General features: G+C 34.1%; 1 protein-coding gene, 1 non-coding gene and 1 pseudogene across 2 annotated transcripts; 1 reads left to right on the forward strand and 2 right to left on the reverse strand.

The window, feature by feature from the left end:
* The first annotated feature begins 200 nt into the window (after window positions 1–200).
* LOC120127036 lies at window positions 201–2356 on the forward strand (annotated as a pseudogene).
* A 172-nt stretch (window positions 2357–2528) lies between these two features.
* LOC120127035 lies at window positions 2529–6964 on the reverse strand. The gene is made up of 6 exons (XM_039145048.1): window positions 6922–6964; window positions 4329–5064; window positions 3473–3531; window positions 3253–3381; window positions 2960–3095; window positions 2529–2868 (listed from the first exon to the last, which is right to left on the reverse strand). The coding sequence occupies exons 2-6, from the start codon at window positions 5025–5027 to the stop codon at window positions 2542–2544; spliced, it is 1350 nt and encodes a 449-aa protein (XP_039000979.1). The 5' UTR covers window positions 5028–5064; window positions 6922–6964; the 3' UTR covers window positions 2529–2541.
* A 526-nt stretch (window positions 6965–7490) lies between these two features.
* Window positions 7491–7577, reverse strand: LOC120127189. Its single transcript, XR_005516522.1, has one exon. It is a non-coding gene; the product is annotated as a small nucleolar RNA Z122 (small nucleolar RNA).
* Window positions 7578–22665: the final 15088 nt, after the last annotated feature.

Consider the following 22665-nt stretch of genomic DNA (forward strand, 5'->3'; position numbering starts at 1 on the left):
TAAAACCTTTTTTAGTCATTAACAATACACACATTGTAGATGTAATTGTTTGAACTCAGTTCTATAATACGATTATTAAATACTCTTTTAACATTTTTTTTTCCTTTCAAGTACTAATCACATCCACCAAATGTATGTTCATAAAATGCATACATTAGTATAAAAAATCAATTATTAGTTGTTTATTTCCAGAAACAAACTAGCGTACATATAACCGTAAAAGAAAAAGGATTAAACAAATATATACATTTGTAAAGAAAAGGGCTGGCTTCGGGTGTCGGATTGCTGTCAGACAAAAAGAAAACAGCTAGAAGTGCTGCTGGAGCGGTAGCCGTTAACAAGCTTCTGGAAAACCCTCGCAATCAACCCACCGCCCGCCGCCGTCTCTTAACTTTCGCTTCTTCGGCAGCCGATCAGTGATAAGGTATATGCTATTCTGCTTCTAAATCTTCGTTTTTCATTGCCTTCTCTTCCTTTCGATCCGTTTTCGATGATTTGCAAGAAAGTATATCAACTTCACCTAAGGATCTTCTAAATCATAGTAATAAATTACGATAAGATTTAGTTAGTTCATAACTAAAAGATAAAAGAATCCAGCTGATCTGTCGTTCTTTGCACTCTTATGCGGATTGATATTTGTAAAATATAGTTGAGGGAGTGTTGTTAGATTGGATATAACCAACTTAACGCGGACTTTGGATTATTGAGTAAATGATCTCTTAATTTACTAAAGCTTACCGCTGGTTCCTCTTGTTTCTTTGCCTATCCACTTGCTTTTTTTTTATACTTTTTAGATTTTGTGCTCTTACATTGTGATCCTCTAAGTTAAAGATTCATAATTCCTTTTCTACCTCGTAGCTTAATCTATGTCTTTGCTGTATGTATTCTTTACAGTTTATTATCTTCTTCTTCTTCGCGACACTAAATGGCGGACGGTCATGGAACTGACAAGAACATTGAGATGTGGAAAATAAAAAAGCTAATTAAGGCACTGGAATCTGCCAGGGGAAATGGTGCCAGCATGATATCTCTTATAATGCCTCCTCGTGATCAGATATCCCGTGTCACAAAGATGTTAGGTGATGAATTTGGAACTGCATCGAACATCAAAAGTAGGGTCAATCGTCAATCTGTGTTGGCTGCCATAACTTCTGCTCAACAGAGGTTGAAGCTCTATAACAAGGTGCCCCCCAACGGGCTGGTGTTATATACCGGGACGATTGTTACTGAAGATGGCAAGGAAAAGAAGGTGACAATTGATTTCGAGCCTTTCAAACCGATAAATGTTTCCTTGTACCTTTGTGATAACAAGTTTCATACTGGAGCTTTGAATGAGCTTTTAGAGTCTGATGACAAGTTTGGGTTTATAGTCATGGATGGTAATGGCACATTATTCGATACACTAAGTGGGAACACGAGAGAGGTGCTTCATAAATTCACCGTCGATCTACCGAAGAAGCATGGAAGAGGAGGACAGTCCGCTCTGCGTTTCGCTCGTCTGAGAATGGAGAAGTGGCACAACTATGTGAGGAAAACTGCAGAACTGGCCACTCAGTTCTTTATTAATCCTGCAACCAGTCAGCCTAATGTTTCTGGCTGATACTGGCTGGTTCAGCTGACTTCAAGACTGAATTGAGCCAGTCCGACATGTTTGATCCTCGTTTGCAAGCCAAGATTTTGAATATTGTTGATGTGTCGTATGGGGGTGAAAACGGTTTTAATCAAGCTATTGAGCTCTCTGCTGAAATCCTGTCGAATGTAAAGTTCATACAAGAAAAGCGTTTAATTGGAAAATACTTTTTGAGGAAATAAGCCAGGATACTGGAAAGTATGTGTTCGGCGAAGATGATACATTGAAGGCTCTGGAAATGGGTGCTGTAGAAATCCTGACTGTATGGGAAAATCTAGAGATCAATAGGTACGTGCTAAAACATAGTACAACGGGTGAAATTATCATAAAACATCTGAGTAAGGAGCAGGAGGCTGATCAGAGCAACTTCCGTGATCCCGAGACCTCTGCGGAGTTGGAAGTTCAGGAAAAATGCCGTTATTCGAATGGTTTGCCAACGAGTATAAGCGCTTTGGTTGCTCTCTCGAATTCATCACGAACAAATCCCAAGAAGGATCACAGTTTTGCAGAGGGTTCGGTGGTATCGGAGGCATCCTACGCTATCAGCTTGACATAAGATCATTCGATGAGCTATCCGATGGAGAAGTTTATGAGGATTCTGATTGATAAAGCACCGCTCAAAGCTGCCTTGATGATTCGAGAGCTTGCAAGCCCAGATGTAATGCTCCTTTTTTTACCATTTTATCACTCTTCGATTCCAAAAATAAAATATAGACAATGTTGGTTTGGATTTTTCGATTTGTAATCAGAACTTGTTACATGAAACTGTTTAATCCAAAATTATTTTCAAAAAAGCATTGGTTTTTAAAATATATAAAAAAAATCATATTAATTGAATATGTGCAGTTTCAAATAATCATAATGTTTGAAAGAATAAATTAATTTGAGGAAACTGGAAAAAAAATAGAGAATTAATGGGTATGTGATTCCTTGTTTAGTAGTAGTTTCCCTGACTCACTCCTCTTGAAAAGCTTCTCAACCAACTCATCCCAGTTTGTCCGTCTAGAACTTGACTCCGGTTTAGCTTTCGGCCTATCTCCATTGTCGGGTCCAGCAGCCTCTGTTTCTGTTTCCTCAATCTCGACCAGTTCACCATCTGCGGGTACAGCATGAGGGATATTCAAACTGACGGCTTTTTGCAATGCATCTTTGTGTTCTTTCTCAATGGTCTGCAACCTCTCCAGTTTCTGAATTTTCGGGGGAACAGTCATGGTCTGGTATTTGTTCTCCCTCATAATCTGTGTAGGAACCAGCAATTAAGCTATATTGCTGATAATCCAAGGTACAACAAGGAAGCTTATATACCAACTGAAAAGGAAGAGCACTCACCCCCAAAGCCTTCTCCGATTCCCTTTCGATCCAAATTATTCCATGATCAGATGTTGCGTTACAAGATAACACAATATGTTCAAACCGCCCGTCGACAGGAATGGCAGTTCGGACTTCTGGAGGAAACCTCCCACATCTAAGGACTCGAATCACATAATAACTTAATATCAAATAAATAGACAAAACAAACTCACCATAATCTAAGATAAAATTGTTAACAATATTGGTTATACACAGAATGCATTAGTTGACGTAAAGATGAAGAAGCATCAGAGTCTTGAAAATGTTGGTACCTGCAAAATTTTCTCTCGACGATGTGATACATTCTTCCGGGAGCATAAAGTCGTCTCGGATCTCTAAGTTTCCTACCTTCTGGTATGAAGGTATCCCTCAAGCAAACAAGAAATATCAAGCATGGCAAGCTGTACAAAGCATCAAATAATAGCAGAAACAATAAGGCTCTTTGAGAATGGTAAATAAGAAGATGCAAAAGCAAATGAGAGAAAATTTTACCAGAATATAGACTTGAAGATATCTTCCAAGGGTGTGGCTGTCCTAGGCAAGAAATCATCCTGAAACAATTATTTGAAATGAATATTCGATCGAATCGATTCAAATAATTTTTTTTTTGAATTAATCGAGTTGATGAGTCTTATTTTATAACTTAAATTTTATTTGAACTGTTTTCGAGTCGAGCCGGATCGAGCTTATGAAATTTGAGTTGAATTGTTCAAATTTCTATTTAAATTTAATGTAAATATTTATAATGTTATGGATACTAAATGATTTCAATTTAAATTGTTTTCTATAACCATATACAAGAAATATATATTTCTTTATATATTTTTTTAGGGTAAACTACATAATTGATCACTTTTGTTTCATTTTTTTAAACGTATGATCACTCGATTCAAAAAAGTTAATTCGTAACAAAAGTGACTGCGAATTAACTTTTTTTGAATAAAATAACTATATTATGCAGAATTGTGATACTTAATTCAAAATTAAGATAACGTATCATGTTAATAAGCATTTCAGCATTTCAGTGACCACGTCTTAATTAAAATAAAATGAAAGTGACTGCGAATTAACTTTTTTTTTGAATAAAATAACTATATTATGCAGAACTGTGATACTTAATTCAAAATTAAAAATTAATATATGAATCTTATTTTATAGGTTTATTATTATTTTAAATTTCTTTGAGTTTGAGTTTATCAAAATTACGAATAAAATATTTTAGTGTCGAGTCAAATTTAAAATTTTATTTTTTTTCCGAATTAAATGAAGTCTTACGCATATATTACAAATAAATAAGTAAACGTGTAAATGCAGGCCAAAAACATTGAGAAAAAAGAGAGAATCACACCTGCAAGACAATGGAGTGAATAACATCAGCATACTTGACAGCCAAGTTAAGTGACATGCACCTCGCTGGCGCCAACGCATAGCACCGAATCTTATTCCGGGGAATCCCACCCAATCGATCCCTGTGATTAACCATCACCACCGCCATCAACGCCGCCACACCCGATCCCAACGAATGTCCGGCAAGAATCAACTGATATTCCCTCCCAGTCTCTTCCCAAACCCTCTTCAACGTCTCACTCTCCTCGTTCAACAACCAAACCGCCGATTTCAACAGCCCGTGATGAACATATCCCCCATCAAACATCTGCATCCCCAACCTATTATCCAAGAGCAATTTATAGTCACTGTCTTTGACCAAGTTGAGTCCCCTGATTGCCATCACGATCTCCTTCCGGTCATGGTCGGCGTAGATAAGGTACGGCGGAGAACGACCCTGGGTTTGTTCATAGTCAGCGTGTTTCAAGACCCAGTCTGTGTTGACTCGGTAGCCGCCGTCAGGAGGGCATTGGGGGTTTCTGAGATCAGTTTCGTAGACAGCTAGGATTAAACGACAGAGTCTGGGGACAGGCTCGAACTCGTCCGGGATAGCTGATGGCCAGGTTTCACTGTCGTCTGAACCGACGTGGGTGCAGCGCTTCCATGCCCAACGCGAACAGCCAAACAAGAGCACGTACTCGACACCGCAAAAAAATGACATCTATGGTTGGATCGGATGAGAGAATTTGGGCAACAGAGTTGATCGATGTTTTATAATGAAACAAGAACAAAGTTGGGAAGTTGGAGAGAGAAAAAGGAAAAAAGAAAGCACATGGAAACTGGAAAGAAGATTCGGAGCAGAGAACAAATTTCATAGTAAATGTGAATTTGAAGGGGAAGTGAATCCCGGTTTCCAACATCAACAGAAACGTTTCAACTTTGAACAACCTGTACTGCTCCCTTTTTTAGTCGTTGTTCTGCAGCTGCTATTGGAGTTCTAAACTTTGAAAATTTAGTAACTACACTGTTAATTTAATTTAAACATAGTTCAATGATTTTTAGTGTATTTTACCCGATATTTAAATATTTTAAATTGTATTACCTTTTTTTCAAAAATGTAGTATTTATAAATAGTATTGGAGTTTATATATTTTACAGGTTCCATATTATTATAATTGAAAATAATTTCTCTTGAATTTTATTGAAAAGAAGATAAACAAAAAAATTGTTGACCAGCTATCATATTCATAGGAGAGGAGAGTGGGGAAACTAGATAGATATAGACTGTGGCCATCATTGTTCGGTAAACAACCCTTGTACTATACACTTAATTGCATTTTGGTCAATTGAAAGAAAAAAATGATCGGTTTTTAAATAAATATATATAACATCTTCCATTGAATGTGTAGTTTCTAAACGTAATCATCTCAGTTAGTCCCTCTAGTGCTGGATTCCGTCTCAGGTTTCGAGTCCGGCAGCCTCTGTTTTGGTTTCGTTGTTATCGATCGTTTCATCAGTTGGTATACATGGCACGATGTATATCCAAACTGACACATTTTTGCAATGCATCTTTGTGTTCTTTCTCCATTCTGTAATCTCTCCAGTATTTATACATTCTGGTGGAAAAGGTTATCGGCTCGGATTTGGTCTCCCTCATAATCTGTGGAAAACCAACAATTTAAGCTATTGGTATTGTCGCCTGTGATCATCATTAGCTGGTTGTTGCTGCTCATGCAGTCCTGATCGATAGCCCTTGTGATCCTTGTAACATGGAGGCTGCGACAATCACTCGTGGACTTCGGTTGGCCCTAGAATTGGATTGGTTGCATGTTCGTCTAGAAAATGATGCAGCAAATGTAGTTCATCAGTTGCTCTCTACAGAGTCTGACTTGTCCTCTCTTGGCTTTTATCTTATTGAAGCATGTGTTTTGCCCTGGGATCATCGCCATGTTAGTGTCCACACTATCCGCCGCTCGGTTAATATTGTGGCTCACACTCATGCCCAGTTTGCTTTAGGAGTTTCTCGGCCTTGTTTTTCTGCTTTTGATTATCCTTCATGCATTTCGAACGTTCTTGTAACAAATGCTATTTACGGTCAATACTAAATTGAACATTTTCGTAATATATATATATATATATATACATATAAAGCAGGGCATGATAATACATGGTATTATCATGATAATACATGTATTAAACCAAAACCTTCTCTGCTTCATTTTCAATCCAAATTATTCTGTGATTTAACGTTGCATTACATGATAATGCAATATGTTGAAACCTCCCATTGACAGGAATGGCTGCTCGGAATTCTGGAGGAAAACAAGCAGGGCTGCTGACTTGAATCACATGATAACCGCACTAGTTGATGTAAAGATGAAGCAAAAGTGTAAATCATTCCTTCCCAAACCCTCTCCAACGTCTGAAGGGATAGAAATAAACTCTTGGGTACAACTCATGCCAAATTTCACTGTGTCTGAACCAAGATAGGTGCAGCACTTTTATGACCAACGCGAACACCTAAGGAGTACGCACTCGACATCACAAGAAAGTGGTATTTATGGTCGGATGGGAAGAATTGGGTAACAATTTCTGTTGATGTTTGTAATGGAAATAGAGGATAATTGACGCAAACAGAGGTGGGGAGTTGAAGAAAGAAAAGGAAGCACGAAGGATACACAGAAGAAAATTAATTAATAAAGTAGGAGGGTGAGAGGGGGGAGATGATCACATTTCATAAAGCTGTCGTGTGTAGCGTTCCTTATCTAGTTGCTGCATCTTGGTTTGGTGATTCGGTCTTCTATTGGTGCTTGTCGAGTTTAGGGATTATGATTTTTCCAACATAAAATTTATTATATAACCTATAGTCCTATAACATCTAATATAATATTGACACGATTTAATATCTTCTATTAATCAAATATAAACTCAATTAGAAAATTATTAAAACAAATTTATTTTAAATTTTATAAACATTTTTTTACTATTTTTTTTTTAAATTTTATACATTTATGTAACTTTTCAAATACGACATTTTGGAAAGCCTTCCATCCTTAAAAGCGTTGGACTGGCAGTCATTTGTTCTACTATGCTTACCCTTTCATAGTTTTTCAATCGTCAAAGTCTGGCGGTGATTTATTTCATACAAGTACTTACGAAGTTTGAACATAAGTTTTAGAATTTGTGTGGGATCAGACTGACGTGCAAAAGATAATTCGTCAAAGCTTTGCTCAGATACTATCCAGCAATTAAGCTGTCATCATTTCCCAATTATAATCCATTTTAAAATTCTCAATCTTTATCAACTTTGAAAGAATGAGATATTCAAGTAGAAAATCCGACAATTCTTCATCGTGGTTGAAATAAACAAGAAACATAAATGACAAATTCCAAATCAATTTCTTTCAAACATAGGGAAAGGTATTTCATATGATATAAAATGGAAAATTGAATAATTAATTGCTCTCAGAACAAGGCCAAGGTTTTCCACATCTGAGACCAAGAAAGCAAGCATTTTGCCTCTGAAATTTAACACAAATAAAACAGCCAGTACTTCCGGCGCTTGACAACAGCTTTCTTCCATAATCTAAAAGAAGAGGACATTATCCACAAGCCCCTAGAAAACAGAATCATTAAGCGAAAATCAAAAACGAGAAGCATAGCAACTTTGTGTTAAACCAAAGAGCCTAACCTCCGAGATCTCAATTTTCAGTGTGGTTAAAGCAAATATCAATCATCATCGAGCAAAATAACAAAAAAATAGAGATTTTTAAAACAAAAACTGTGGAACTTCCGAGAAAACGCAATAATCCATAGGAAAAAGATACAAACAAATCCTACTTCTGGAATCTGCGTGTCCAGAAGCACCTTTGATATTGCATCTTTTCGTACACTCTGGAGCTATTGTTTTATGAAGAGAACTGAGGATCATAGAGAGATGCTACTGAAATAATGAAGATTGAGAAAAATAATATGTTATGGGGCGGGAATTTCAAATACCTGCTGCTTTAGGTTTAGAAGTAGGGTTGGGGACATTTATATAGTTGCGAGAGATAAGAGTTCGGCAAATTTAGGGTTTCGGGACTCCTCGGGCCGGATTATTCAATCCAGACTATTTTAGACCGGATAAAGATGATGGGAGTTTGAAATTCAATTTGGATCCAATCGGATAAGTATTTTTTTATTTTACCCGAAATTAATTCGATAATAATATGACATGTGTTATATTTTTATTAATTGAAAATTTAAATAATAATTTAAATCCTATATTTTAGGAAAAGGAAATTAATAGGGAAAATGATAATTCAAGTCCCATTTCTTTATATATCTTTTCTAAAATTTTGAGTAGTTTAATTTTGTAAACATACAACATTTTTTAAAATAAATTAATTAGAAGTCCTTATTATTTCAATATACTTTTTTATTAAGCTAAGGTGATTATAAAATAATATGTGTTCTAAATATTTTTAACTATTTAAAAATGAACGTTTAATTATCCTTACAGTCGTTGGTACTCAAACTCATTATCTCTAAAAGCAACAATTATTCTTTTCATCACTGAGGTAAGTTGGTTCGTGAATTTTTTCAATATAAAACTAAATTTATTAGCATGGGTAAGATTATATTTGTTTAATTGAAAAAAAAAATTTGCATACTTTTCTTTTAGTTTTTAAAATAAATGAGTTGTGGATGTTTTTTAAATATAATTTCTTTTTAATAGAAGAATATTTTTAAAAGAATTAAAGGTAGCTTTTGAGAAGTGGTAGTTGTTAAAAGAGAGTGGGAAGTTTTTTTTTATATGGTGTGGATTTTTTTTATAAAAGAAATATGTATTGGATATTTAATTTTAAAGGAAATTGCAGTTTTTGAGGAGTGATGGTCTTTAGAGAGAGGGATGTTATTTTATAGGTATGGGTGTATAACTGTATGTGGTTTGATTCAATTTAACTTTTAATTTTTTAAAATAATTTGTCAATTTTTTATTTATTTAATTTTAATTTTAATTTATCTCATATTAATTTTAAGTACAAAGTGAGGGGAGAACAACAATTCCTTAAATCCAGCATGAAAGCTGGATTCCACGTTGTACACAGAGAAATGTATGGCCCGTAGTGAAATAATTGAGTATCCTTATGTACTTTTCTTCTCCCGAGAGTTATCAGTTACCTTCTCATTAGCTGACATGTACACCACATATATATACATATATATATATATATATATATATATATACCCAGGCCAACCGGCTTCCTCGCCCATGTATTGCATTGGAAAAAAAAATCTCATAGGATTATATCAAATTATTTCTTGAATCAAGGTGTTTGTTACATTGATCTTATTGGTCGTCAAGTGTTCCGTCAAGTGTTCCATAGATCGTTTACTGGAGACCTATAATAGTCACTGTCACCCTACTTAAGCAAATAATTGTTCGACTGCCTTATATGAATTTTTTTTTCATTGCATTATTCAAACACTTTTGCCGAGGCCACCCTCCATTCTATTCTCACTCATTCCCCAATTTAAAGCTTCAGACCTACTAAAATCCCCTCAAGCAAAGTATATATATATAAAAAAAAGAACTTAATTACAGTAAAAATATTTTCCTAAAACAAGTTTGATTATACTTGGCTAACAGTTCCTGTTCATCAGGTTTGTAACATTAAAATGAATGAGAAACAAAAACGAAAAGAAATCCCAAAAAGACGATCGAAAGAAGTCTACAGCAAAGTATGAGGAAAGGGAAGAGAAGAATAAAAAGGCGTTACCTTCATCAGATGTTTCTTGAGAAACGGCTAGAAGAAGAAAAAAAAGCAAGAAGCCAAGCCATAGGGTGAAAGAAAAAACGCCCTAAAAAATTTCTTGCGAAACAAACAAAACCCCGAGAGAAAAAGATTAAGCTGAGGACCTAATATTCATCTACTCATAAACATCCTATGCAACATGCTTGTATCTTTGTACTCATGTAATCTAATATCGTAATTAGACTCATCGCAAGTCTAAATTCCCTAACACAACATATACTTACTATCATGTACTCACCTGATCACCAATAACACTCCCAAGCTCTTTCTTTTTCTTGCGCATCTTACTCTGACGAGCTATCCGAACTTTGCTTTCGATCGAATCTTAACTTGATAATCGTTCCGAAACTTATTCGTGCTCGATATCTATACAATCATACATTGATACATATCAATATCCAATTGATATATTCTAATCTATCATTTCTTAGACCGAAAGAAATGTCTATTTCAATTTCCCCTTGAAGTGCATCGATGCATTCTACAGTGCATCGATGCATTCTTTAACATGTGCATCGATGCATTCTTTAACATGTGCATCGATGCACTACCCATGCATCGATACACAAATCACCTACGATGTTTTCATTTTAAGGGGATGCATCGATGCACTAATTGCATTCGATGTTTCTTCTTTAAAGAGTGCATCGATGCACATTGAATGTGAATCGATACACCTTGCCCAGAATTTGCATTTTAAGCCCGAAAAATCATCAATTCTTCATTCAATCCTTCTATTTTAAGCCCCTATTATGTCATTAAATTCAACTATCATTACTTAAACCAACTTATATCCATGTAAACCATCTTTATCTTCCATATCTCATCATGATTCTTAAAATTTAAGAATCTTACTAAACTTTCAACTTTGTTATTAATCCTTTCTAACTTCATATATCTCTTATTCTTAGTGATGACAAGTCAAATTCCTTCTCAAATTTCACTTTTTAACTCTTTTTCAGAAATTCATCTAAAAACTCATTTTCTTTAATCTATTCTATATCTTTCATCTTGTTGTTTTAAAACAAATTAAGCTTTCCTTAAGCTTAATTATCATCTAATGATCATAACTCAACCTTAAAATTAATAATTAATCAACAAACAAAGAAACTCACCTTTGAGTCAAGCCTTCACGTATGAAGAAGGAATAAGAGAAGAAAAGAGAACTATGGAATCTTTTCTCTCTTCCCACGTGAAATAAAAATCTTCCTTGTCAAATGACACTTTTGCCCTTTAATTCATCTTATAATTACTAACAACTTTTATGATTTATTTCCAAATAAATCATTGAACTAATCCATGGTTCTACTATAGTCACCAATTTCTAAAACTTTACAATTTGATCATTAACCAGATATTGAGGATGTTACATACAGTAACTTTCGTAAAACGTCATAAAACTCATAAAAATCTAAGCTTTCATCCGTATAAAATTTATCAATTACATATACGCATTTAAAACATTACAAAACTCAATCGTATAACTTTTCAAAATCGATTAGAATATATCGGATTGAATCCTTTATTTATATGCCAACTACTCTCCTTATTACAACATACATAATATACATTTATTTTCTAATATGATCTTTGGAAAGGATGAACTGACCTGTCTTGAATAACTTTTATCAATCTTTCTCTTCTCGAAACCTACGCGTGAAATAATCACACGCTAAGTCTATGATTTAGTGAGCCATATCAAAAATACAATAAAAATAATGCATTTCATATATATATGAACATATCATCTATTCATTCAATCATGTCACAAATTCAGTGATACCTCTTTTCATTCCTGACCACCAATACCTATCCTTCAAATCCATGTACATCTTGGTTCCAACCGGATGCATCGTCAATGGACTACAATGAGCCTCTGTCAATATTTCTTTCTTCAAATCCTCATTGTCCGGTATCACAATTTTTCCTTTATAAAACAAATTCTCATCCGACTTAACCTCAAAATCCTTAATCTCTTTATTCTTTACTTGCTCTATTCTTTTCAAACACATTTCATCTTTACTTTGTAATTCTCCAATTCGTTCCAACCATTCCGGTTTAAACTTTAGTTCCACACATAGACCACCGTCTCCAGTTAAAGATAATCTTGCGTCCATAGTTCATAAGGCTGCAAATGTTTTCCTGCTCAAGGCATCAACTACCACGTTAGCCTTCCCGGGGTGATAATCAATTATCACGTCATAATATTTTAAGAATTCAACCCATCTCCTTTGCCTCAAATTAAGTTGTTAGGATTTTCGGAAGCTCGAAACGATAACCGGAACGATTTGCAAAGAGGGGTCGGAACGGTTTTGTATTTAGGGAGTAAGGAGATTGAAAGATAGAGAATTGCACAGCGATTTATAGTGGTTCGACTTTCTCAATCAAAGTCTACGTCCACTACCTTAGCTCCTCACCAAGGATTTTCCAACAAATTCACTAATTTGTTCTTTCTTTTGAGGATAAAGAGTAACTTTACAAACTCCCTCAAGAATATATACCCCAATTCTTGAGAACACTCTTTTCTCAAAGAGAAATACAAATTTGCAAACTTACAAGAAAAACCTCACAAGGAAAATATGTTTGCACAATTATAGAACAAAGAAAGAACACTCAAGAATAAATACAATTGAGCACAATAAGTGTTCTTGAAAGCAAAATGAATATTGAATGAAAAATAGGCTTGAAATGCTCGAACTTGAGGTTTGATGCTTTCTCTTTGATTCTCTCTTGATTCTAATTGATTGATGTTTTTTTGTACTTGATCAATGGCTTTTAAGCTTGCTTAAATACACCTTGAATCACTTCTGAACGTTGGGGATGATTAGAGAAAATAATATAGCCATTTTAGTGTGAAAATAATTAATAAAACAACTTAGAGCGTGGGGGAATCGGTACCCCCTATGGGGAATCGGTTCCCTAAGTGTAAAATTCAAATATTTCGACCGTTATACAAGGGGGAATCGGTTCCCTCCGAGCATACTGGAATTCTCGGAGCCAAACCATTCAGGGGGAATCGGTACCCCCTTGGGGGGGAATCGGTTCCCTCTGAGCAATCTGGAATTTTTTGCTTTAAAATGGTTCGAAATACTTTGTAAAATTATTTTGAAATTGTTTTAAGATTAAAAACTTAATTTTACACTTTGAGTAAGGATTAAAAATGATCTTTAAAAGATTTGGATTAAAAATGATCTTTAAAAGATTTGGAACAGTAAATCACTGTTTGAACAGTATCCTGAAGCTCAAAAATTCCAGTATGTAAAAGGGGAACCGATTTCCCCCAAGGGGGTACCGATTCCCTCACTGTTCATCAGCCCAACGGTCATAATATTTGAATATTTATGAAGGGGTATCGATTCCCTATGAAGGGGTACCGATTCCCCCCATTCTGGGTAGCCTATTTTTGCCGAAAAATCATTCCCAAACGGCTCCAAAACATCCCCAACGGCTAGATATGACTTCAAACACATTCCAAGCTATAAATACAAGCTAAAGACACTTGAAGAAGTAAGTGAACAACTATCCAAGCAATCAAACACAAGAGAAGAGTTTTTCATTCTTATTTCATATTTCTCTTGTAAATATTTTGTTCTTGTGAGCTCAATCTTGTAAACACCTACCTTAGAGAGGTTTTCTTGTTTACATCTTTTATCATATTGTAAAGGGGAAAGGTTCTAGCTAATCCCGTGTAAAAGCTAGGGAAAGGTTCTAGTTTAGCCCGGAAAAACTAGGGAGTTTGTAATGTTACTCTTTATCCTCAAAAGAAAGAACAAATTAGTGAATTTGTTGGAAAATCCTTGGTGAGGAGCTAAGGTAGTGGACGTAGACTTTGATTGAGAAAGTCGAACCACTATAAATCGCTGTGCAATTCTCTATCTTTCAATCTCCTTACTCCCTAAATACAAAACCGTTCCGACCCCTCTTTACAAATCATTCCGGTTATCGTTTCAAGCTTCCGAAAATCCTAACATAAGTTCTTTCTGAGTCATCAGGTGTTTCAAGCTCTTATGATCTGTATACAAATAATATCGTTCTCCATACAGATAATGACGCCAAATCTTGAAAGCGAACACTACAACAACCATTTCTAAATCATGGGTGGGGTAATTCTTTTCATGTGGTTTCAACTGTCTCGATGCATACGCTACCACTTTCCCTTCTTGCATTAACACACACCCTAACCCATTATAGGAACATCACTGAACACTATTAAATTCTTGCTAGTTTCAGGTTGAACTAAAACAGGAGCTTCTGTCAAAATTTCTTTTAAAACTTCAAAACTTTCTTGACATTCAGGAGTCCAACTAAACGGTACGTTCTTTCCTAAGGTATGCGAGTATTGTGAGGTTGTGCACTATGCTGTCACCACAGCTCGTATAAATGCACCGAAGTGCCGCGTAGAATTGCACCGTATTGCCATATAATAATGTCCATAAGGACCACATAGAATTCCTTAAGAATCATATACATATACTAGGGATCAAGTATGTGTCTCCCAAGACTTCATACATGTTCCAAAGAATATATATAGATCCCGAAGGATCGCATAGAATTTTGTCACGAATGACCGCGTAGACCCTCTACCCTTGGCATACCAACTATACCTATAGTTCTCATCTACATAACATGAGCTTTTACATTTCACGTAGTTTATATCACGTAGACATGTAAATTCTTACCTTTTCACATAGCTCATATAACTTTTCCTGCACATTCATGTCACATAATGCATTTTATATGAATTCATGTCATGTCTCATAATACAAATATGATCATGTATCAAGATATAAAATCTAGACTTATCACAAGTCTAGAATTGAGTATATTTCTATAATCATACTATAAATATGCACTCACCTATATTTCCTTGTTTTTTCCCTCGATCGATCTTACTGGGCAATTATTCGTGAACTTGAATAAGCTCTGTATCTATATAGTAATTCGTTGATACTTATTAGTATACTAATTAATATATTCTAAACTATCATTTCTTAGGCTAAAAGAAAAGTTATTTTCATCTTTTAATGAAGGTATGCATCGATGCACTATACAGTGTATAGATGCATTCCCTATCGGTGCATCGATGCACTATCTGTGCATCGATGCATAAATGACATTCGATGTTTACATTTTAAGGGGATGCATCGATGCACTCCTTATGCATCGATGCATTAATTGCATTCTATGTTTGTTTATTTGAGAGTGCATCGATGCACACAACCCAGAAATCCCATTGCAAGCACGAAATTCACTCTTTTCATCTCAACTCTTCATCTTTCTCCTCCTTTAATATTTCTAACTCTTATACACCTACTTAAACTGATTAATACCCATTTAATACCTCTTAACCTTACAAATCAAATCATTAATACCGAATTCAAGAATCTTACTCAAATTTTAACATGTTCTAAATCTAGTTCTAACACTTCATATCATTTACTTCCACTCATGACAAGTCAAATTTAACTTCTAAATCCATTTATACATCCTTATTCAAGATTTCACTTATCCACTTCTTATCTTTAACCCTTCATAACTCACCAATCTTTGAGTTTCTATAATATTTTTCATCTCCATAATCTTTCCTAAAGCTTCATAAATCAAACCCATACTTTAATTTGAAGGATTAACCAAAAGAAATCAAACTTACCTTAGATTTGGGTGCTTCACGTTGAAGAAGAAAATGAAGAAGAAAGAATAATCAAGAGTTATCTGGAAACTCTTGTTTCTTTCCCTTGGGTATTATAATACCCAATATCTAATATTTAATTATTACCTTTGCTCAATGACCCTTTTACCCTTTTAATTCTCATTCACTTATTAATTCATCCTACACCAACATCTTTTAATTAATTCCTTCACTTTTCAATTTATTTAATTTGATCACTGAAATTTTAAAATCTTACACTTTAATCACTAACCCGGTATTGAGGATGTTACAATTATCATTTATACATTTCATATCACTTGTTCTTTCTGTTCTGTCACATACCACATGTATGTGTAACCATCTATGTCATTTCATATAACATGTAATACATATTGCATATTCATGTAAGCATGTAGATCATGTAACATTTTCATATAGTCACATAGCTTATCTCATTTCACATTGGTCATGTCTCATAGCATATATCACATATGCATATAATCATGTAACATATATAATAACCTATATCCATTTTATGTATTCATGCACATATAAGAATCACAAATCAAATAACATTTTAGGAGTCACTTATTACCATAGTAACTCCATCATTGGCTCATCGCAAGACAATGTTCGTTCAATAATATAAGTACAATTAAAATTGTACTCACCTTAGCCTTGCTTTGATTCGATCCTAATTCTTTGATTGTTCCGGAACTTGTTTAGGCTCAATATCTACATAACATAAATTTCGAGATGATTTTCAGAAGCCTAAACCTTATAACTTGGTATTAATAACTTGGGCTAATTTGATAAACCATAAATTCACTTTTCCTTAAAGAGTGTATCGATGCACTCTATATGCATTGGTACCCAAAATAACTTTGAAATTTCCATGCATCGATGCACCTCTTAATGCATTGATGCACATTCAAAAATTGTCTTAGTGCATCGGTACACACTTATAGTGCATCGATGCACCTGCCCAGAATAGACTATTTCATCCGAAAATCATCAACACTTCACCCAAATTTTCATGTATAAAATCCTTATTATGCTACTAAATTCATCTATAATAAATTCCTATCATTCCAACACCTTATAATCTTCCATATTTCATCTAAATTCTTAAGGCTAAGAATCATACCAAATTTTCCATGTTATCCAAACTTTGATTTAACACTTATAACTTCTTATTCACACCTATGACAAGTCAAATTTAGTTTTAAATTCAACTTATCAACTATTTTCCAAAAATTCACTTAAAAACCCATTTTCTTTAATCTTTCATAACTTCTTCGTCTTTTGATTTTAAGATAACTTAAGCTTTCCTTAAGCTTAGTTATCATCTAATGATCAAAACCCACTCTTAAAATTAAAAAATAATCAACAAAATAGAAAATTCACCTTTGCTCTAGCTTGGGCATGTTGGAGAAGAGAAGAAGATGAAGAATGAAGAATGAAGAATGAAGAATGAAGAATGAAGAATGAAGAGTGAAGAATGAAGAGTGAAGAGATATTTGGAGAAATCTCTCAACCTTATCCTCATATATATCATTATCTTATTCATTTCTATGCCAAATGATCATTTTACCCTTTAATTTCTTTAATAATTACTAACAACTTTTAGGAAATCTCCACATAAAAAATTGAACTATTAAACTATTCAAATTTAATCACCAAATTCTGATTTTTTTACAATTTAGTCACTAACCCGATATTGAGGATGTTACAACCATTTGCTTCAAACGGTCCTATTTTTTTATTTTCCTCTAACTTTGAATATATTATTGTGTTGACCTATAATAATGGGAGATTGATGCTTTACTTTTCTATTCATAACAACAGATTGGTTTGTTGTGTAGTTTTGGTTTGTAATGGATTTGGAATAACAATATACTTTTCCTAAAATTGCTACAAAGTAAGCAATTATATCTTTTGATACCACTTCAAAGTATTTTGGTACTATTAAGAATTGATGAGTTTTTGGCATTACACAATAATCAGGAGGACTTGTTGCTTCCAAAGCAAAAAAAAAATTGTAATATCAAGTTGCGTGTTAACTCGTTTGTTGGAGAATATGTAAGAGGAGAGATCATCTAACGAATATAATCTCGCGAGATCTCCTCCAATAGCTCCAAAGCCAAGAAATGAATGCTTCATGACTCATCAACAAGAATCCAGAGGATTGATGATCAAAAATATAAATTCCAAAAAGAAATAGTAAAGAAGCAGAATCAACAATCGCATTTAAATTTGCAACAAAGCTTACAAAATCGACATCAAGTAGAAACGATGAAAGATGATGATACAAATGAAAGACGACCGCAAAAACACCGACGAATGAGACCATGTTAAGATGACACTGTGGACGAAAGCACCAAATCAACAACAATCGAAACTAGTAATCAAGAAAGTAGGAAAAACTAGCACAAGGATAGTTGGATCAGAAAGTGATATTGATCCATTCAAATAAAACATGTGGACTAAGACCCATTATATCTTGTTTTTACAAACCCATCAGTATATGGATCACAACGAACCCATATACATTATTTATTAATCATATGCAATGACAAAACAACAACAACAACAACAAAACCCTATTCCCATATGCAATGGGGTTAGGGAGAGGTGAGGCAGTAGGCTACCCCCAACGCCTAGTTGAGGCAGCTTCCGTGGGAGACCTCCGGCAATAAGAAAAGTAAAAATAAAGATAAAATACAATGTATGTGTAGATAAGTCAATAAATACATAATTGAGAGCAGCTTCCCTTCCAATTAATTCCTGAGTAAAAATCTCTGCTTAATAGACAAAAACGTAAGTCCCGATTAAATTTAAATAGAGGAAACATGAAGAGAATAATACACAGAAGTCAGCAAAAGCAAACCACTAGAAGGAATAAAGTCAAATGGGTTAAAACCCAAACTAAGGCAACCCTACTCTGCTATCCTAGTTCTATGCCTTTATAAATTTCAATGACAGAAACGTATAAACAGTAGAATTCATGGAAAATACAACAAAAGCATAAAAAGAAGACAGATATGCTACACCATGTGGTTGTGACCTACACTACTCGGCTACCCTGATCTCAAGTCTCCATACTTTCCTATCAGAGGTCATGTCCTCACTAAGGGCTAAATCCTTCAAATCAAATCTCACGCAGTCTATCCACTTCCTCCTTGGTCGTCCTCTCCTTCTGGCACCGTCGACTGTAATCGACTCTACCCTCCTAACCGCATCCGACGGTTGTCGCCTAAAGACGTGCCCAAACCACCGTAGTCTTCCCTCCCTCAATTTTTCGGATACATGCACCACCCCCAAGGACATCCTAATTGCAGAATTTGGTGTCATGTCCTACAGAGTCCTATCACATGCCCATCGAAGCATTCTCATTTCTGCAGTCTCCATCATTCTTACGTGATCCTTCTTGATTGCCCAACATTCTTTTAAATATTGGGATTAAATTCATGCTAGATTATTATGAAGTTTAAAATTAAATAGTATAATTTCTCTCACTGTCTAGTCCTAATTTTGAGGCTGATCATATATCATTAAATTAGATTATTCGTATTTTAGAACAATCTATTTGGTTATTAAATTAACATCATAAGATTGTTTGAATGTTAATAAAACATTTATACGTTGTGAATGCATAAGATATAAATAAATTTTGGAGGTAAATTATATCTTTTTATCATTCAATTTTTTCATGTTCTTGTTTTGGTTATTTTATTTTATATTTTTAGTTTAATTACTAATTTTTTTCAATTATTTTTATCTTGATCACTATAGTGTTAAATAAAAAAATAACATGATGACGTGGATAATTTATATACTAACATGGACTACTTTTTGTTTATGTGAAAGTCACACGTTGTCCACTTAATTTTTTATTCTTTTTTTATTTCATATTTTTTTCGTAAAATTTCAAGAGTTTTACCTCTAAGTCATGTTGGCATCAGAATTATCGTTTTCTGGTGTATTCTCTAGTCACTCAAGACACCGACTATTTTGTCTCATCAACCCCTATCATTATCAATTTAATTTTTCTAAAAATTTCTTTAAACTCGATAAACACAACACATAACTTAAAAAAATGAAGATGGTCTATAATCTTTTGCCGTTTGATTAACGTGAAATCATGATATTAGCTTATCTTTTCTTTTTCTATCTCCTTATTGTTGGATTTTAGAAGAATATGCTCCAACGTCTGAAAATTAAAGAAATTTGAAAAATTAAGTTTTAAGAAGTTTTCACGATTTTTTTTTCAAAAAATTTGAAGAAAGTTTTTGAATCTTTTCCAATTTTAAAAAACAGACACTCTGTCATAACAACGTTAATTATTTAAAAATAAAGTAACTTAGATAATAATAATTCGAAGGTTGAGTAATTAAATTTAAAAATTTTAAAGTTGAGTGACAAAAGCAGAAACAAATAGAGAGCGATGGAAAAGTGTAGTTTATCCATATATTTTTACCCCCTTTAGCTAATGCAATGTAGGCCCTAGGAGAATGCGTTGGTTCGTTGTAGTTGAACCCTCAATTCACCCACTCCAATTCTATTTTTTTCCCCCCACTCATCACAATTATCCCTATATTCTGAGATTAGTTCAGAATCCATCATAATTATTTTAATGTAATATTATGTAGCTTAAGAAAGTGATAGCCAACAATTTTAATTTCCCATGAAAACCATGCCTGGTTTTGGAGATACCGACAATGATGGATCTTTCTTTATCTTTGTGTCAAGCAATACGGATATGGATGAATCTAGTGACAGATCTAAAAATAATTTTTTTAACGTAGACACATGTATATGTTAATAACATAATTTTTTTACGATGAATATATAAATAGAATTTCAAAATGGAAACTATTAATAAAATAGAAAATCAATATAAAAATTTTAAATTTTAAAATGGACTTGTGCTCATCATAGAGTCCATTTACGTTTGCCGCGGGATGAATCACCACAACAAAATTCCAACCCTAAATAACTAAGTAGAAAGCAAAAAGAAAAATGATTTTAGAGTAATTTAGATGAAATTATAATAGAATTAAGAACAACAACCAATGATGAACAATAGATTTGAAAACAACCGGAAGTATGAGAATCAGAGATTTTGAGTACAGCAAGGTTCCTCCTACCTGTTTCCATTGTTTGGGAATAGGGAGTTGCTATAAAAACATCATTATGGCATTGGAGTGTCATTTCATGGACGAATAAAGTTTTGATGGTGTCATGTGCAGGTGGTTTCTTGTGAAGGAGGAGAAGCATTTAGCATATCTATTACGTTAGATTCTCATTTTTCAACTGGGAAGAAAGGAAGGGAGAGAGCTTGCTTCACAATTTCATATCTCCCGGTGATGGGCACAATAGGCAATACGTGTGCCCTAAGGACACGTTTAATGGGCCCTATTTTCACATTATCCCAAAAGTTTTCTCTTTAAAAAAAATTATATCATGAAATTTAATCATTGTACCAATATTTCAAGATAATATCTATTAAAAAAAAATTAGTTTATTTATAAAATATATATATATATCTTAATTGTTTTAAGAATAATAATATTATCTTTTATCAGTGAAATTATTCAATGAATTTAATAAACAAATCTATACTCGTATATAATAACATGATGTAGTTTCTCCATCCATTAGCACATATTCACAACCATTTCCCACTTTTCTTTTTCTCTCTTAGTTGGTTGCTTCATTCTTGTCACATGAATTTCAACCCTTGTTAATTTACCTATCTACCCTCTTGTGCTATTCTCAACATAAATAGAGGCTTAATAATTTCAGTGGACCCCAAAAAAGAATCCTCTTTAGAAAAAATGGGGGCAAATTCGGCACCTTAATGAAAAAGCAACAATATGGTTTTTTCCTCGTCCTAATCCATGCACTGTGGAGCTCAATTGGCCGCTACTATAAATTCAAAGCTCCCATTACACCATTAAAACCAGTAAGAAAGATAACAAAATTCTAGACAGATAAACCTCTGAGCATCAAGAGAGAGAGAGATGAGGCCTGCAAGCAACTCAACGGCAGCTGCTACCGGAGCCGTGTTCCGGAACTGGAACTCTCCCATTCCGTACCTGTTCGGTGGAATAGCGGCGATGCTAGGACTCATTGCAATAGCTTTAGTCATTCTAGCTTGTTCATGCAAGGAATCGTCGACGCACGATCCCCATGGTGATGAAGCTGAAGAAAAGCCAGCCAAGCAAGAAGTGGCTGCCATGCAACTTGAAATGGAGCCCAAAATTGTTGTGATCATGGCCGGTGATGGAAACCCTACGTACATCGCCAACCCGATTCACCATATTGAACAACAAGCTTGAGAGCTGTCTCTCAATTACTAAAGGAGCTAACAACTTTACACTAAATCTTCCAATCTAATTTTCTTTTTTTTTTTCTTTTCGGTTGCCATTTTCACATCCAGATGGATGTAATTTTGCAGAAATACGTAAATGTTAGAAGAGTGTATTGAAGATTATTTTTTTAAACTATCAGTATTTTAATTTATTAAATAACTAATTTATATCAAGAATCGCAAAAGTTTTGGAAAAAGAAAATGCAATATTCCGATTAATGGCGTCTAGGCTGGGTAAAAGAGGCAAAGGGTTTGGTTATTGGTTTGGGGAGGGCCACAAGCCTAATGAAGCAAAGTAGATTCTGTCGAGAATTTGTTGAGTATTTTGGGGTTTGTCAATTTGAAGTTACTTTGGAATATCAATGCTTGTTTTATGTATTCTAAACTTCCCGAATCTAATTGAATTGGTTGCTAAATGAAGAGGGAAAATTTTTATTTTGAGTTTTCTTTTTGAAGATTAGAATAATTTTATTAATGAATAATGTATAAAAGATTTAAGCTTGAAGTGTAGTTTAATTTATTTTAAAATGTG

Source organism: Hibiscus syriacus, unplaced genomic scaffold (assembly GCF_006381635.1).
Source record: "Hibiscus syriacus cultivar Baekdansim isolate YM2019G1 unplaced genomic scaffold, ASM638163v2 tig00110462_pilon, whole genome shotgun sequence".
Taxonomy (NCBI): Eukaryota; Viridiplantae; Streptophyta; class Magnoliopsida; order Malvales; family Malvaceae; genus Hibiscus; species Hibiscus syriacus.